At 40.8% G+C, this 18,643-nt stretch overlaps 3 protein-coding genes across 3 annotated transcripts in view; all 3 read left to right on the forward strand.

Moving 5' to 3' along the window:
• dst (dystonin) overlaps positions 1-18,643 on the forward strand; it is a 98,307-nt gene that overhangs the window by 41,508 nt on the left and 38,156 nt on the right. The window contains 13 exon segments of the mRNA XM_063874378.1: positions 17-179; positions 264-347; positions 451-558; positions 655-753; positions 7,070-7,216; positions 8,730-8,818; positions 8,896-9,004; positions 15,315-15,467; positions 15,553-15,783; positions 15,942-16,226; positions 16,560-17,108; positions 17,309-17,485; positions 18,482-18,605. Of these exon segments, the coding sequence (XP_063730448.1) occupies positions 17-179; positions 264-347; positions 451-558; positions 655-753; positions 7,070-7,216; positions 8,730-8,818; positions 8,896-9,004; positions 15,315-15,467; positions 15,553-15,783; positions 15,942-16,226; positions 16,560-17,108; positions 17,309-17,485; positions 18,482-18,605 (2,318 nt within the window).
• Positions 813-7,400, forward strand: LOC134858465 (desmoplakin-like). Its single transcript, XM_063874379.1, has 2 exons — positions 813-4,551; positions 4,701-7,400. Exons 1-2 carry the CDS (start codon positions 1,810-1,812, stop codon positions 6,768-6,770), a joined length of 4,812 nt encoding a protein of 1,603 aa, XP_063730449.1. The 5' UTR covers positions 813-1,809; the 3' UTR covers positions 6,771-7,400.
• LOC134859134 (uncharacterized) lies at positions 9,610-14,974 on the forward strand. The gene is given in 8 exon segments (XM_063875472.1): positions 9,610-13,557; positions 13,647-13,793; positions 13,896-13,911; positions 13,914-14,110; positions 14,191-14,244; positions 14,246-14,335; positions 14,424-14,660; positions 14,948-14,974. Coding segments are annotated over 8 exon segments (4,716 nt in total).

Here is an 18,643-nt window from a genome sequence, read left to right on the forward strand (position 1 = left end):
ATATGTTAATTTTCAGGCTTCGGGACCTGGATGGTATCGGCAAATCCCTGAAACACTACAGAGACTCTTATAGTAGTCTGGATGACTGGGTGAGAGAAATGGAAGCAGAACAGCTCAACGCCCAAGAAAACAAACCTGAAGATAGCAAGGCACTGGCAGAGCTGTTAAACAAACAGAAGGTAGGACAACAGATAACCTAACTGTTAAGGTAAAGACATGTACATACTGTATATGGCAGTTTAAATAAAGGTCTTTGTTTTCAGGTGCTTGTTGCTGAAATTGAACAAAAACAGGGCAGTATTGATGAGTGTCAGAAGTACTCAGAGCAGTACTCATCTTCCATTAAGGCAAGCTAATTTATATTACTTTTTTGTGGTTTCTCTTACACATGAACATAGAAGAGTGTATATGTGGACAGCCTTGTAAACTTATACATATATATCATTTTAGGATTATGAACTTCAGCTGATGACGTTCAGAGCGATGGTCGACTCCCAACACAAATCTCCTCTCAAGAAACGGAAGATGCAGAGCTGTGCGGATGCTATTCAACAAGAGGTATCTAAATATACATGATTTATTTTGGATAGGAAAAGAGTGCTCTTTGTTGAGTACATCTCAGTCACACTTTTGTTTGTTTTCCTAAATTTGCAGTTCATGGACCTCAGAACCCGCTACACTGCTCTTGTGACTCTCATGACACAGTATGTGAAGTTTGCCAGTGAAACATTGAGGAGGACTGAAGACGAAGAGGTGAGCGTTTCTTATTTTCAATCCTTCCCTGCTTTCACATTTACAGGAGCTTTGGCAGAATATTTTTGACTTTTGGGGCTATATGGATGCTTAAACTTAAAAGGCCTGTTAGCCTTACCTTCTTATCTTGGCTTGGTTTCTAGGTCTTCTGTTTCGCATCAACATATACTGTATCACTGCCTCACTAAGATGTAGTGAATCCTGAAAGAATGCACTTAACTCTGTATCCCCCTTGAGTTCTTAACTTCCTGTGAGGGTTGTTTCTATTATCATAGATGTCCAGCTCATCACAAGTGAAAACACATTCTTCATAGCTCAATAGAAGCAAGGGAATTGCGCGGATGCGGTGCACGTCTGCATGCATGGTATTTCCTTATTGCTGGTGACCTGCTGGGAAAAGGGAGCTTTTTTTATTCTTTCACACAGAGTCTTTCTAAGATGTCCTTTCTGTGGAAAAATAAATTCTCTCCAGGAATGTCTATGTCAAAAGTGCTAACACTGCCAAAGCTGCAGTGATGAAATTAGTGACCCTAGTGCCCTAAATAAAACCTTAAAAGTCGTATCGAACACCTTGTTGGTAAATTTACATTTTTAACCCTCCTTTATATTTCTTGCAAACTATAAAGTCATACAGTCTTGATTTTATAAATTCCTGGAGAGATTGACTAATATGCCTGCAGCACTCTGGTAAGAAGAAAAGTATTCATTCAATTTATTCTACAATTTCTAATAAAACATAACACAGTGGATGACATGTTTTTTGCATTATAGAGCAAACAGGCTTTTGAGAGAACAGAGAAAGCTAAAAGGACAGAGAGTGCGGAGCTCCAAAAAGCTGCAGGGGAAATAGAGAATAGCCAACTCAAGCAACGGGTCCAGGAACAGGAGGCTTTGCTGGTTGCAAGACAAGCACAGCTGGAAAAGTTGGAAGGACAAGTAGAGACACAACAGAAGACAATTGATGATCTGACCTTTCAGAAATCAAAGCTTGAGCATGACGTTAATCAGTATTGCACCAAGTTAGAAATAGCGGTAAAAGACAAAGCTGCCAGTGAGATGGAGTTAGGTCACACAAAACAGTTAGTCGAGCAGTCAGAGGCCAAGTGGACTTTAGCTCAAAAGAAAGTAGAGGACCTCCTAAAGAAAACTAACGATGACCAAGGTCGTAAGCAACAAAGCCCTAAACTTAAGAAAAGAGTAAACTTGGAGGAAGGTAGTGAAGAACAGGTGCAAAGTCAAGTCACGGCTAAAGTCAATGATCTGGCTCAGCAGCCTTTGGCATCTGACACTGGGTCGACAGTCAACAGTGAGCTAGAGTTATCTGCAGTCAGAGAAAACAACAGCAGGATGGCGGCTGACCTGCAGCAGAAAGAAGAGGAACTAGTCCGGATCCAGAAAAGAGTCGAAGTGGCTGAGGAGAAAGCTCAAAGTTATAAAAAGCTGTTGGATGACAGCAACAACAGACTGAGGAAACTTCAGATGGAAATGGACACTGAGAGGCTCAACATGAGACAGAAATCAGAGGATCTCCAACAGGAAGCAGTAAACATGAGAAAATCAATCAATGAGCTTCAAGAAGAAATCAGATCTCTCCAGAGAACTAAGTCCTCATTGGAACAAAGTTCATTTTTCCAAAGCACTGAAATTGAAGGCCTGAAAGAGCAATTGAAAAGCACCCAAGGAGATCTGCTTAAGAAAAGCTCCATGGAGCAGGAAAATATCCACAAGATTAACAACTTAGAAGAAGAGGTAGCTTCCAAGCAGGCAGTCGTGGATCAGCTGAAGTTTAAATGCAATGAGCTAAAAAGGATAAATGTCTCATCTGACAGTGACATTAGAGGTCTCCAGAGCCAAACAGAGTCATTGGAAAAAGATAGATCATCTTCTGATCAAAAGGTAAAGTCTTTAAAGAGAGAGATAGAGAGCTGGAAACAGCAGCTTCAAACAGCTGAGGAAGAATACAACTTAGTGAAGAGATCTGAGCAGGCGTCACAACTCAAATGTAATAACACCGAAGCACAACTTCAGAAAAGTGAGTTAGTTGCGTCTCAATTACAGAAAAGCGTAGAGGAGTTAAAACAGATAAATATGGAGATGGAAAAGAATCTGAAGAGTGTAACAGCTCAACTCGATCAGGTGACAATGGAAATAGACAGCAAGGATCAGCAAATTAAAATCTTCAAGTCTCAGGCCGAAGGCACCAAGTCACAGGTTAAAATTATTGAGGATGAACTCAATAAAAGATCTCAGAACTCCTATGAGCTTCAAATGAAACTGCAGGATTACAGTGAGGAAGTAAGGAGAATGACTGAACTGCAGCAGAAAATCCAAATACTAAATTCAAAAATTGGCAATTATGAGAACGAAACAACAACTCTGAAATCAGAACTTCAGTCTGTGTTTGCTGAGAAGAATTCTGCAAATCAAAAGATCCACATGCTAAATTCTGAAATTAATGATTTGAACGAGCTGCTTAAGAAAAGAAATGCAGAGCTCCAAAAAGCATCTGAAGAGAGTCAGAAACATCAGAATAAGTTTAAGGCATTAGAAGATGAGCTTCACAAACACAAGCACAGTATTAAAGGGTTAACCAGCAGCTCAGAGAAAGTGACAGAAAACGTAAAGCAGGAGATGAATACGCTTCAGAGCGACAAGCGAGCAGCAGACAGAAAGGTAGAGAACTTAAATGTACAAATCTCAGAGCTCAGTTCTTCCCTACAGAGAACTAAAGAGGAATTGTTGAAAGAGACCAGAGAAAGAAAAGATAAAGAATCAAAAATATTGCAGATGGAGAATGAGCTACAGAAACATAAACAAACCATAAAAGAAGAAACATCCAGCTCTGACAAATCCCGATCAAATCTTCAGCATGAAAATACCATCCTTAAAAGGGAGAAAGCTGAGGTGTTAGAGAAAAGTATCTCATTGGGATCGGAAGTCAGAATGCTGAAAGAAAATCTACAACGTGCCCAAAAAGAAGCTGAACAAAAGCAAAAAGAAAGCTCTGTCGTTAAGCTGAAGTCACAGCAGATGGAAGAACAGCTCGAGAAGTGCACGAAAATGCTAGAAGAGTTGAAAAGTAAACTAGAGTTTCAGAAAGAGGGCTATGAGAGGCAGTTGTTGCTAGTGCAGACTGAAGTAGAGAAAAAACTAATTTTACTTAAATCTGAAATCTCGAGTCAAAGTGGAAATTCAAAACAGCAGTCTCATAGTGTAGATTTAGCAGAGTTGCTCAACAAGTATTTCAGACAAGATGTCAAACAAATAAAAACAGTTCATCAAACCTCTGTGGAAACAAAGCACCAGTCTGACCAACTGGTGCAAATGCAGATTAAAATGGACCAACTGCAACAGGAAAGATCGAAGCTAGAACATGAGCTCATAAAGGCTAATTTGCAAACTTCCCAACTTGAGGAAGACCGATTCAAACTCAACTCAAAAGTAAGTGCTTTACAAGGCCTTTGTCATGAAAAGTCAATTGAGTCAGCTAAGGGTACAGACAGTAATTGGAAATTGACGCTGAAGGAAAATGAAGCTCTTCGGGATCAAATCGAGTCGTACGTCAGAGAGGTTAAAACTCTTCAAGAAAAGCTTGTGATGCTTGAAGTCAGGATAAGAACTGAAAACCAGGGGATGAACAAACAGGATTTCATTGAAACCAGTCGTCACAAGGTGTGGGACAACAATGCTGTTCCAGTGAAGACGGAACAGACAGTGATGCACAAGATGGTGCCCTCGTATGAAAGTGCAAAATACAACCTTGAGGACGAGAATCGCAAAATGAAAGTGTCTGCAGAGGTATGGAAGAAGTTCCAGATTACTTTAGCACTATATTATATTTATGTTTTTGCAATTTATTACAATATACATTTTACACTTGTAGTTATCTGTCACAGTGAACTGTAGTTCTTTGTAACTTAAACTTTCTTTCAATGTCACATCTACAGATGGCAGCAATGGAGAAAGGCAATATTGTTGAAGGACTAAAACAAGTCAGACAAGATAAAATGGAAATAACTCACAGCCAACTCATTCACGAATCACTGACAAAGAAAAACTTAAATAGCTCTTCTTATAAAAGTCCAACTACCATTCAAGAAGACATGCAAAATGTGACACACAAGGGCCAAATCAAACCTGATGAGCCCATGACTGTAACAATGCATGGATACATGGCGCTGTGTGGACTAACAGACCAACGTCCCAATGCAACACAAAGCATCACTAAAACCAAGACGTATCAGATTAAACAAACATGTGAAACTGTAAACACATCGGACAGCGAGGGAAGTGGTGCGATATATTCAACTTCCCAAAAGCTACAAGAACTCAAAGGCTTCACAAGTATTCAAAACTTAATCAAGTTTAAACTCTTGGACGAAGAGGTTCTGCGGAAGTTCGAGGTGGGCCTCATCACAATGGAAGAGCTGCAGGCATTGCTTGCTCAGTACGCCGGCAAACCAACAACCATTGCTGGAATTTATGTGGAGTCAAGTAAAAAAAAGATATCCTTCCTTGAAGCTGCTGAGAAAGGTTTTTTGGCGAAGACCTACGCTCTTGAGTTCCTGGAGGCTCAGGCTACAACAGGAAGCCTCACAGATCTGTCCACAGGGCAAACCTATCCAGTTGCTGAGGCTATTGAAAGAGGTATTATAGAGGCGGGCCTGAATGATAAACTTATAGAAGCTCAGAAAGCTTTTAGTGGCTACATCCATGCTGGCAAAAAGCTGTCCGTGTTTCAGGCAATGGAGGAAAGAATTCTTGATAGATACAAAGGCAAGAAGATTCTTGAGGTCCAGGTAGCCACTGGTGGACTGATCAACCCAGAAATTGGCATCAGGGTGCCAGCTAGCATTGCTGTTGATCGGGGTCTTTTGAACAAGGAGACCCTACAGAGTCTGTACGATCCAGTCAGTAACCCCAAAGGTTTCCACAACCCTGACAGTGGACAGAAAGCTTACTACTCTGAAATACTGAAGACGTGCCTTTATGACATCGATGGTGGTGTATTTCTCTCTCCATTTGGTGAGAAACATCTAACAAACACCTCTCCCACGAGTTCTCACAGAGTGTCTGTTGTCAGCAGCAGCTCTGGCATCGAAATGTCAGCGTACGAAGCATTCAAGGGAAAACACATTGACAAGAGGACATATCTGTTCCTGTCAAAGCAAGAAAGCGAATGGCAGGAAAAGTCTGTAGTTGACTCCAAAGGACGCCCCATTCACATCATTAAGGATGTTAAAACTGGTCGACAACTTTGTCTGGAGTACGCTCTGAGTCAGAGGCTTCTTGAAAGAATTGAGCTTGAAAGCTATCGCAGTGGGCTTCTTAGCATCTACGAGATTTCAGACATCATATTTTCAAGAATGGTGGTTGTGGAAGACGTCAAGAGCCCAATTGCTGGTCTCTGGGATGTCACTCAGAGGAAAAGGCTCTCGGTTCTACAAGGTTTCCAACAGGGCTTTACCGATAGAGCAACTGCCTCAAGGCTGTTGGAGGCCCAGGCCTGCACTGGAGGGATTTGTGACCCCTCTTCAGGGGAGAAAGTTACCCTCTCAGAGGCACTCAAAATAGGTCTTTTAGATGAGGCATTGAATCAGCAGCTCCAACAGTTTGAGCAGGTGTTTAATGGGATCATTCACCCCAAGACTTCCAAGACCTTGTCCATCACCCAGGCTTTTCAGGAAAATCTCATCCCAAAGGATGCAGCTTTCCGCTGTATTGAGTTCCAGCTCCTGACTGGAGGATTAATAAACCCTGAGACACATGACAGAGTCTCCCTTGAGGAAGTCATTCAGAGCGGCCTTGTTGACAAAGTTACTGCCTCTGCACTCAAAGATGAGAGGTTCCAGACCAAAAGCCTAACCTGTCCAAAGACAAAGAGAAGGATCACGTTCAGGGAGGCACTTGAGAGAAGTGTGTTTGACTGCCACACTGGGCTAAGGTTACTGGAGGCCACCAAAATTCATGGTTATGGAGCCAAGGCAACATTTCATTATGTTTGCGCCTACAAGTAATACACATTTCTAAATATATGCTTGTCCATAGCATAAAAGCCAAAGCTGTATATAGCATCTGCTTTGGTTTTGTGTTGGCTTTAAAGTTACTCTGACTTCACCTTTTCTTGGTTCACATGTTTTAATATAGAGGTTGATGCAACTCACCGGGGTTCTCAAATATTTGTGTTTTTAATCTTATTATGAATGTGTTTTCGGTAATGTCCCCCTCCCTTTTAGCACCCCCCCCCCCCCTCCACTGTTTAGTTTTTTTGTAAGAAAGTTAACAATCTTCAAAACCCCATCTGTTTTAATTGTAGAGATCTGTTGATGAGGAGAAGAGAGAGCATGGGGATAAAGTTAGCAAACTGTTGCACTGGATGTCCAATGTGAAACAGACCACGAACAATGATGGAAATGCTGTGAAAGATAGCAATGCCAACACAGACGCTTCTAATAAGCCCCAGGTAAATAATGTGTTTTGTATTTGGGTGTCGTCTGATGTGTCCTGTTTTGATATTTTGCCCCATATGTGTTGTACATGACAGAATGCTTTGGAAAGTCACAAGTATTTTTCTAATCAAAATGATATTACTGCCCTTTAGCTGTCACAGTGTATGATTTCTAATAAAAACAACAGTGTTTACTTAATGATTCATGTAGTCGATGTATTTTAGACTTTGTGTAAATACCTAGTGTATCCCCTGTACACAAACGGATGGTCAATAATGTGGTTTTCACAATAGGTTTTTAGTATGTCAATCACCTACAACAGGATCATTCAATAGCACCAAAAGTTGCACAAGCACTCACATTTCAGAACAACCTCACTGACTAAATGTCATTTAGGCCCAACAGTTGTTTAACAAATGAAAATGATTTTCATATATATTTCTTTGACTTTACGTTGGTTTACGATTATATGCGGCCCAAAGCTGACATTTTGAATTTTAAATTTCACTTATGTGTACTGAAGATCAAGATAATCGTTCTGAGAAAGAGTGTGGGGATCCTGAAATGATCGGTTTCCTTAAATGATTTGGTAGTAAATTAATTATTTTCAATGTAATAACTAGAGCTGTAGTTAATTATATTGCAGAACAAAATTAAAGCACTGAGTTGTATAATAATAGTAATAACAACAACAATACTTACAATAATTATAATGATAGACACAAAAACAAAAAAGGAACAGTGAGTCTTTTGGTAGATATTGTTTTGCATATTTTTCACTTTTCAGTTCAGATCAGCTAATCAGGTTAGGCCAAACCTTGTCTGTGTTTTTTATGCATCCAGATAAACATGTTTTTATATTTTATTGTCATCAGATATTTGATTTGATTCTGTTAATATCGCAACAACAAATGTAGTAGTAATATAAAGTAAAATGTATTCTTATCAAGAATATTAATTATGTCTGATACGTATTATTAATTAGTATTCATTCTGATTTAAATACACACTTCCAACAGTGTGATAATGACAGCTTGAGGCCAGATTATAAAACCATCTCTGTGTATTTTCTCAAATGTTGTCAATCTGTGTAATGCAGAGAAATAATGCACAATGCAATCAAATACAACAATACAACAAATTACACCTTAAAAAATTACGTCTACAAACTTTTAATTTACATGTTTTCTTTTATATCGACCACTTTTTGATTTGCTTTCATTTTCTATTGGATTGCGTTATTGTGTATTCTTATTTAAACATAGTCACACGAGTGTAATTTATTTAATTGTTAGGAAATTACATATTCTATATTAATGAGTCAATTAATATAATGTTGACCAATCCTTTAAAAATGTGCAGTTCAAGAGAATTTGTTAGGGTTTTTGTTGTATCCCTGTTTACTGTGTTTGCATAAGTTACTACATTATTTTATGATTAATATTCAAAGGGAAGTCATACAAAAGTAAAAATGAATCACTGTGGTGCATATTTGGTACTAACATATCATTGTTTGATGTTTGTTAGGTGTCAGTCGAGGAAATGGTCACTAAGAAGGAACAAATTGCAGAAGCCCTGAGGGCCACGCAAATGATGCTGAACAAACACAGTGACAAGTAAGTGAAGCTGCTGTGAGTGACATCACTTCCACTGTTTAAATCCTCAGCGTCATTATTTGTGTTTCATTTTACAGAATGAACGAGGACGAAAGAGAGACGGCCCAGGAGCAGCTGAAGGCTCTCAATCAGGCCTACAGTGAACTTTCCCAGCATTGTTCAGATCAGACTACAACTGCAGAAGAGGTTTGATAAAACGCTGTCACATCTATGAGTGATTTGCATTTGTGCCTTATAATGTCTTAGAAAACAGTGCCACCTGATGTTCAACTGCATGACTAACCTTTTCCTCTTCTCCTTAGTACAGTGTGTGCAGTTTGCATCCCCCCTTTTTATTATATTACCTTACTGGACAAGAACATCTGAGTATGCTGTAAACATGCTTAGTTGCGCCCGGCTTTGGTCTGACATTTCACTGTTATTAATGTGCTTGACTTCAACAGGATAACAGATATGACACTTAAGCCTTTTTTTACAGTACACTATGTGATGTGACTAACTACCCTCTTTTTAGCAAAATGCTGGATACTGAATTATCAGATGCATGATAGCTTTATATGTATTATCCGTCGCTCTCCTGTTGCAACCCTGATGCGGTCTTGCACTTGTGCACATGGTGTTTTAACATGCCCGTATTTATCTTGTGGTGAGTAAACATTTTGTCTTGCATTTTGACGACTTATTTTCAAATTTGAAACATTGAATACTACAGATTTTGATGCTATAACAACTCAAATTTCCATTTTATTTAGGATTCCAAATCCAATGTTACAGGGCTTGGGACAGAACCCATGAGTGGCCTGATCAGTGAATTACCAGGGGCCCTATCTGTGACCCCCGACCTCTTCCAGTCTGAGACGCAAGATCTGGCCTATAAATCCACCCTGACCCACTGTCAACAGTTAAACGAGGAAAAAAAGTTCATACAGAGCTCACATGTCTCTTCTGTGTCGCTCTCTGACATTGCAGCAGCCAGGCGAGGGGCAACGTGTGAAGACCCGATCATCAAACTGATAGAAGTCAAAAAAGTCAGTGATGGGTTGAATGTCTGCTACTCGGGGGACACGCTGACCCTGGAGAGGGCTTTTCAGTGTGGTGTGATACCTGCTTCCATGTATGTAGAGATTCTGCAGAGGCAAAACACCGGTCAGATTATGGAGGCTGCCAGTGAGGATGTGCCAGTGGACGAGGTCAATAGACTGATATTAAAGTGCCTCAGCAGAAAAAAATCACTGACATCAGGGAGAGATATTAGCACTTTGAGGTTGTTTTGTGATGGTTTAAGTGACCAGGATATGACAGAGGCTGTGATGAGTGATAAGTTAAAGGTGGATGCAGCGGTTCAGTGTGATTTGATGAGCTGTAGCAGCACACTCATTGTGCTTGAAAATCAGAAGCAGTTTATAGGACTCGTGTTGCCTCCCTCTGGGGAAATCCAAACTGTGTCCACCTCATTCAAGTATGATCAACAAACCACCACTGAGGAGTTTACCAGCTCACTGTTCGCTAATCGGGAAAAAATAGCAGCTTTTTACATTCCAGAAATTTCCGAGGTGGTGGATATGACCTCCGCCATACAGAAGGGTTTGATTGACACCTACACAGCAGAGATTTTGAAAACTATAGAAATTCCTGATGTGTTACCTGATCACCTTAACGACAAGTTTTCATCTTGGCTCATGTACAAAAAACTCACAGCTGATGGATGCCTTCATGCTGCCGATTGCTTGACAGTTGATAACATCCCTACACAAGCAGAAGCAAAGCAGTTATTCATCTCCTACCTGTTTTTGAACAGCTACATAGATCCAGAGTCAGGACAGAGGGTGTTAATACTCGATAGACAGTTGAGTAAAATGATTAAAATCTTTCTGGAAGATTCAATATTGTCTGAGAAAAATGTAACTTCTCTGGATTTTAATGTAGGGGATCATTCAGAAAGGGAAGATTTAGAGATACCTCTGCACATAAATGAGGAAACGGAGGAGAAATACACACTGCACACATTGGATCCTAATAACTCAGTTTCGTCCCTCAATGGAAGAATTAGCTTTGCTGAAAAAACACATGAATCTGACGAGGCTGTAAAAGATGAATATTCATTAGATGAGGATTCTGACATGGACACCACAGAGCTTTGTGTAGTAGAGGAAACCACGTATCAAAACAACACAAATTGGACACAGGCAAATGAATTTGCAGGGAGAATTCCTGAAAATAGTCTCCAAAATAGTATTGGAGGCGCTGATAGCGAAGGTCTTGATACCCCAACTATTCCAGTCCTTCAAACTTTACACTTAGTGAACAGAACAAACGTCACCTCCCCTTCGAGGACGTTTGACTCTGAGTGTTCAGTAACATCCAACCGACAAACACTTCCATACTACGATGCAGAGTCACTTTGTAGTGAATCAGAAGGTACAGATATCACCCAAGATGAGTTGTTATGCTCTGAGGACATGTTGGATGATGAAAATGAGCAAGAATATGTTATTCATCTTCTGAAAGGGCAAATGGAGGAAGGAGAGATTTCAGATGTAAACTTACGTTATGACCTGGAGGCAGTACTTGGAATACAATCGGATGATAACGAAAGTGTCGTAGAAAATGAGGAGGATACATTATCGGTTTTAAAACAGCCTGTGTATGATGAATCCACATCCTCAAATATTCATAAAATGGAACAGCAGAGCCTATTAAGGGATGCTTGCACCATTAGCATCAGTGAGTCGGTGGAGTCTGGATTATTTGTAGATGATTTAAACCCTGAGGCCAGAATTTATCCACAAGAACAGTGCACTACCTCTATCTCTGGTAATCATAGTCTGCATTTTATTAATAATAATGAGGCTGAAAACACGCATACTGAGAGGAAAATTGCTGTCATGGTGCTTGATCTGATCCACGAGGAAGCTGATAACACAGAGAAGGAAAGTGGAAGTACAGATTCAGAGTTAGATTGGGAGAAAACAGGAAGTGTAGGAGAGATGAGTGATTGTCCGCATCATTCCCCTCCCTCAGTTAGCGGTCAAGAGTCTCTGATGATGTCACCCGCCTCATGGAGTCAGGTTACCGCAGAGGGCTTTCATCATATTGACAAATCACTTTTCCCGGCTGAAGGCAGTGACTCACAGGGTGTAATCAATAACCAACCGACAGATATGGCCGTTGTCAGACAAAAAGGTGCTCCAACTACACAGTCACGTTCATCTACTGTGAGCGACATCATCACTGATCCAGAAAGCCTCACTCATTACGGCACATCTATTAATCATGCGTTTGACAGCTCACCCGTTGATAATGATTATTTCATTACCAGAAATGAAGTAGGAGATCAGACAGTTAGTGAGAGTGACTTAGACATGTCCTCATCACACAGCGATGTGTTGTGTGAGGGAAGTAGAGCGGAGAATGACACGAGTTCAGTCCTGTCACATTTGGACGAGCAAACACTGAACATAGATTACTCATCACAAAGAGATTTGGCTGAAAGTGTAACCATGTCAGAGTTCAGGGGTAATTGTAGCTATGACAACAACATTACAGAAGATGGCAGCAGAAATACATTACCTCAGCGAGCAGCGCTTTGTTCAGATCGTGATTTTAGTGTTGGATCGGAGTCTAGCTGCTCTGAAAATGATCAGAGATCTTCACAGTTGCACGCTGTTTCCGATGAACTCACCGCAATAAATGCTATTAATCTGAAGTGTTTCAATGTTGAAGCTTCAGGCCATTACACTCTAACTACCACCAGAGTTTCACTTGAAACACCACTGGCGGATGAAGTTATGTCACAGCATGGAGCTGCAGAGGATGATGAGTTAGGCACTAAACATTTTTCCCCTGAGAGGCAACATGAGGACATTTTCACCAGTGAGACTAAAGAGATATCTGTGTCAAGAAATGCACAGACAGAAAGTGACTATGAAAATGTGGATATTGCTGGAGATGTGTCAGAAATGAATTCAGGGCAATCTAAAACTATAATAAGTGTATTGTTAGAATCTGATATTCTTTCAGAGGTAGACAGATTAGATGTGTTTGCTTCAGAGCATCCCCAGGTAGATACTGACTTCCTATCAGAGAGCCTTGTTTCATATGGTGCGTCATCTTCAACTCCATCAGGGTTTTATCCTGAAAGTGTAGATGACAAGGGGGACAGTGTTACAAAAGGGACTGATGTCAGTGATTTGCAAGAGGCCCAAACTCAAGACGATGAAAATATCGTGACCAAAGCTCAGAGCACTCCACCACCTTTAGATGAAAGTGTTTCTCATGAGAGAGACTCCCCTCATGGACTTATAGAGAGCAGTCATCCAGACCTGCTCATGGATTTACTGAAGCAAAACGCCCTTAGTTTGAACAACATAGCAATAGAAAACTCAGAACTGATAATGCAGAAAGAGAAAGCCGGTGAGAAGACAGAAAATCAGTCTGATGCTCCAAACATCCAGCTGCAGCTGCTGCAGGTTCTGAAGACTGTGTCCACAAGCCAAGACCTTTCAATGCTTCAGGAAGTGATGGACACTCTCAACAGTGCCCTGGGGGGGGACACCCTTGGGGGGGAATCTCAGGAGGAGCGACGGCACACACTGGAGAGCATCAAGGAGGAGAGCTCAGAGGGGGAAGATGAGGAGTCAGCCGATGACGACTCTGGTCTCGGTCGCTCTGCTGCAGGCAAGCACAAACTGTCCCCTCAGGAGTCTGATGCCTCCAAAGTTGAGGAAGTAAAAAAAAAGGTTTGTAAATTTTGTAAAGAGTACTAATCCCTTCCCTTAGGTTTCAAAATGTGTATCAATATTCATCAACAGTTTTCTTCTCCCATCAGCTGTTTTCCGTCCAGGATTATCTGGAGTGTGTTGGGAGGCTGCAGGATCACGCTGATGTTTTAGAAGATGTCAGAAAAGACCTTTTAATCCAGCCACCCATCAGTAACAACATGGAAGACCTGCAGATCCAAATGGAGGATTTTCAGGTTGGAAATGTAAAATATTGAACAGTAATATACACTCTTAATGTTCACTTGTGTATAATCAAAAATGCATTAGTTCCTTACTTAATGATCTTTTTTATCCAGTCTCAGGAGTCCCAGTTTTTCGACTGGCCGGTGTTATGACAGCAGATCTGGAGAAAGCCAAACAGCTCTTGAATTCCGTTGATGAGGACATTCCCTTGCAAATTCACCAAGATTTGGCCTCGACGTATCTGGATTTAGAACCAAATTTCACTGCTGTAATCCAAATGTCTGCTGAAATGAGAAACTCCCTAACTCAAGCAATAGAAACGGGAAAGGTCAGTGTTCATTGGAAGTAATTAAAGTACAATGATGTAAGAGTTGCATTAGATAATGACCTCTTTACATTTTGTTTTAGGTACATTTGGAATCAACATACCAGAAACATCTTAGTTGTCTCGGTGAACTAGCAGGGCTTCATCCAGAACAACTCAGAGACGTATGGCGAGGATTTGAAAACATCTGATCTGGACACTTTGAAACATTTGATTCAACAGAACAAAGTATTTATTAATAAATGTGAGTAAAAACATCCAATATCTACAGTCACTACAGAAACTTACTTTGCCCTTTTTCTATCTTTTTCTCCAGGACACAGAGAGCAGACTGTTTAAAGAAGTCAGGCTCAAGTTAGAAGATGTCACATTTGATATCCAGTGCTTTATTTCTGAGCATGCTCAGTTTCTGAGTCCAACTCAGAGCAGCCACCTCCTAAAGTTCCTCAGCTCCACGCAGCGGTTGTTCAGGGACCAGACAGAGAGACTGGTTACCCAGAGGAGCGCTCTAAATGTCTTACTGGACACCAGGGAGAAGGAGAGCCAGGAGAAGGTCTGCCTGTGGATATACTATCAAACATCACAGATGGTTTCTTAGAAAAATACATGTTTGGTTTGTCAAATAAGAATTAATAAGAGTGCTCAAAGTGCATGAAGATTGCACTGTTGAAGCCATGTTACAAGTCAGTTTTAAGGATTGGTAGTTCTATTTTTGATCTCTAACACATTGAATAAGATTCAGATTTGGGAGGTTCTACTGTGAATACCTTAACAACGTTGCATGCTCTTGTGCTTGATGGCTCCTGCAAACTAACTCTTTGTGCTGGTTGTATCCCACAGGCCTTCAAGACACCAGTGAACTATTAACAGTGAACAAAATGCACCTTCTCTGTCGGATCACAAAACCCCCATTAACACACCAGGCATAATGTGCCTATTACCACAAGACCAAGCTGGCGAAATAGCATGTTTACAGCATACTAGATATTACACTGTTATAATATAGGATTATGTTGAGCAGATTTTGCATGTTACATCAGATGCCTGAGAAGTTCCTTCTTCCTTGCCTTATCTTTATGTTTTCAAGTGTTGTTTTGCCTGTTTTGACAACCTTCATTGTTGTAGGTTTCAGGGTCTGTTTTATGCAAGTAGGTTTAATCACAGCCTCCTGTGATATTTACTTGGTTTCTCTTTTCTTGTTTGACAGTCTTTATTGGAGAAACAAAAGGAGTTTACAGAGAAGTTGGTGGAAGTGTGTGATAATCTCACCCTGACAGAAAACCAGCTGATTGGTCATCGGCAACAGGCTGAAAACACAGAGTGTGTCACAGACCTGCAGCAGTACCAGCAGGAGCACCAGGTTTGAAAAACATTTCTTTTGCTCACAAGACATGTCCATGTTTTCATCACATTGATTCTCTACCCCTATTCCTTCTGATCTCAAGGCTCTGCAAAAAGAAGTGTTGACTAACGCCAGCGCCCTAAATGAAGTCATCACCAGTACTAAAAAGTTTCTGGAGGAAAACCGGAGCAAGCTGACACCAGATCAAATAGCCACGATTGAGAGCAAGTTGGAAGAGGCTAAAAGCAAAGACAAGCTCATCAACCAGCGGGCCGAGGAGTCCAGGAAAGATTTGGAGAAGGTGACCACAGCCATAAAACAGGAGAGTGAAAAGGTCAGAGTTCAACCTGTAAAAAACATGTGATGCATGAGAATTTAGGTTATTATTATTATTACTACAGTCTCCATAAAATATTGCGGAACTTAATTTCAACATTTTGTATTTGTTTACTTTTCTATTCAGTATTTCATGTCATCCATCTGTCTTTTCAGGCAGCGGCGGTTGAGCGACTTGAAGAAAGTAAGAACAAAATTGAAGGACTCCTGGACTGGATATCCAACATAGGCAATGAAAACGAGGGTGATCTGGATAAAGACGACCATATAAGTAAAGAGAATGGAAATCTGCCAGAAGAAACTTCAGCCACAAATCTGATAGCTGAGGATGACGATGCCAATGGAAACGCTTTGCAGACCACTGAGAATGATTCTGGCAGAGAGACCAGCAGGAAGAGCGATGCCTCCCTGGACCTCGATAAGCAGTATGACAGGGTCAAGGTACTAGTGTTTTTTTGCCAAATGTAGAGATAGGAATCTTCTAAGTTTGCTCCACAGTTCATACACACATGTTGGAGCTTATGCAGCACCACAGAGCATTACTTGAGGAAAATGTTCATGCAAAAGTAATAAATGTACACAGACAGTAAAATAAACAACATGGTATAATATTTTTTAAACAGAAAATACAAGCTTAAAATGCTATTGTAGAAGAACATTTTAGAGCTTACAACGACCTAATATGTAAAAAAAATGATATATATTTGCAGTTATATGTATTAGTTTTGGGTGTTATATTGGTATTGTGTCCTCAAGGCTTTATCCTTCCCTCAGGCCCGCCATCAGGAGATCCTGTCCCAGCAGCAGGACCTGATCATGGCCACACAGTCAGCTCAGGCTCTGCTCGACAAGCAGGCAAACGTGCTGTCTTCAGAGGAGAAGGAGAAACTGCAGAAGAACATCCAGGAGCTAAAGGGGCGCTATGATGCATCGCTGACACAGGCTGAGCAGCAGATGAAGCAGGTGCAGTGTGTCCAGGAGGAGCTGAAGAAGTTCCAGGGTGACTGTGAGGAGTTTGTCAGCTGGTTAAACCAGGCCGAGGCAGACGTAGAGAAGCTAGGAGCTCCTGCAGCCTCCCTCAATATCCTCACGGATAAACTCCAACGACAGAAAAGCTTTTCAGAAGATGTGATTTCCCACAAAGGGGACCTTCGCTTCATCACCATGTCAGGACAGAAAGTGCTGGATGTGGCGAACGCCTGTCGATTTGCTGACTCTGCAGCCAAGAACGCTCTTTTGGATGTGGATACTTCAGGAACTTGTTCTGCGGTCAAGGACAAGTTAGATTCAGCTGCCAGCCGATACAAAACACTACATTCAGAGGTATTTAGTCTACAGATGATCAGATAGAGTTTGGGTGCAATGACATGTTCTTGCCACTGGGCGGCAGCCTTTGTCTTCAATAAAAACTAATATTTCACACAATCTTCTGTAAGCCCTGTGAAGATGACAAAGGGACAGTTATCTGTTATCTTTATGTATTAAACCTGTGTACTTAATAATTGAATCTCCATTTGTTTCAGTGCAATCAGCTTGGCAACAACCTCAAGGATGTTGTTGATAAATACAAGAAGTATGACGACTCCAGCGCAGGTCTTTTGAAGTGGCTCAACGGCTCAGAGGAGGAGGCGAGAAAGCAGCAGTCAGAATCCATAGCAGCAGACCCACAAACACTACAGAAACAGCTGGAGGACACCAAGGCAAGACAGTGCAAACCTCAGATTTATCTCAGATTTTGCTATTGTTCATCTTGTACATTTCTTAATATTTATGTGCGGCCTCTCAAATTACTGAGGCCGACACAGGAGTCATATGACAAAGCCCTTCTGATCTTTATTTTCCAATGTAGTGCTGTGCATTTGGGCTGACATTTTGATTTTAACAGTTAAAGTTCAGCTGGTGCTTTATTTGACCTTGCATATGCCAGAAGTTGTCCTTGGATAAGATAAGATAAAGTTGTATTTATCCCATGGGAAATTGCTTTGCAGCAGTTTCAATACGCACTTTCATCTACTCTGTGACCTTTAATAGATGTTAGGATATGAAAATTCCATGTAAAGAAATGATGAATAGCTTCTTTTTTTTTAAAGGAAGTCATGCAGCTTTGTGTATTGACTTGGGTTATAAGGTTCAAGGTCCAATAGACCTTCCTTACCTTATATAGTGTTTCCACTGACTTAAGTACTACATGGTTATTTTTAGCTCTGTGTTCAAATTCAGACCCACATGTGAATAGTTTAACTTTGTTTATTTGTAGCCTTCTTACTCTCCTGGAGGAGGATAAGAAACGGTCCTGTCTCTGTCAAAGTTTGGCAGCAGTCAGCTTAAACATTTCTCTGTTGAGAGGTAGTGACTTACATCACAGATATCCAAGATAAGAGGCGCCTGTGGGCCGAACGAGGAAGGCTGTGCTTTAGTTACAAACCACTGCAAAGAATCTAAGCCTTTCTGTTAGTGCAACAGTGGAAACAGACAGGTTCATCTAACCATAACAAGGAAATTACTATAAATGTTCATGGTTGTTATTCTGAAGATGTTGCGCATAATCATTTTTTTACTTCTTCGATCCACCACGCGGGTGAAATGGTTATTTTGAGCAGTAGGCCTACTGTAGAAATATAGAAAGAGGACATTTATTATTTATTATGTCAATACAGTTCAATTTCTCTGACCTTTTCTTTCTTAATTATCGTTAGGCCCTACAAGGTCAGATGACAGGACATCAGACTGCTGTCGAGACACTACGCAAAGCCGCTGAGTCTCTGATCACGTCTGAAGGAGAGCTGCTGAGCAACCCGGATGAAATCCAGGAGACAGTAGGTGAGGAAAAAAAGTAGGGAGCAGATACAGTGGCAAAA

Source organism: Eleginops maclovinus, chromosome 22 (genome assembly GCF_036324505.1).
Source record: "Eleginops maclovinus isolate JMC-PN-2008 ecotype Puerto Natales chromosome 22, JC_Emac_rtc_rv5, whole genome shotgun sequence".
NCBI lineage: Eukaryota > Metazoa > Chordata > Actinopteri > Perciformes > Eleginopidae > Eleginops > Eleginops maclovinus.

Bases quoted from the DNA above. Each gene is read 5' to 3' on its own strand.
- LOC134858465 (XM_063874379.1), top strand. From the start codon at position 1,810: ATGGAGTTAGGTCACACAAAACAGTTAGTCGAGCAGTCAGAGGCCAAG. The intron at 4,552-4,700 runs GTATGGAAGAAG...TCACATCTACAG, and splicing joins AAATGAAAGTGTCTGCAGAG to ATGGCAGCAATGGAGAAAGG.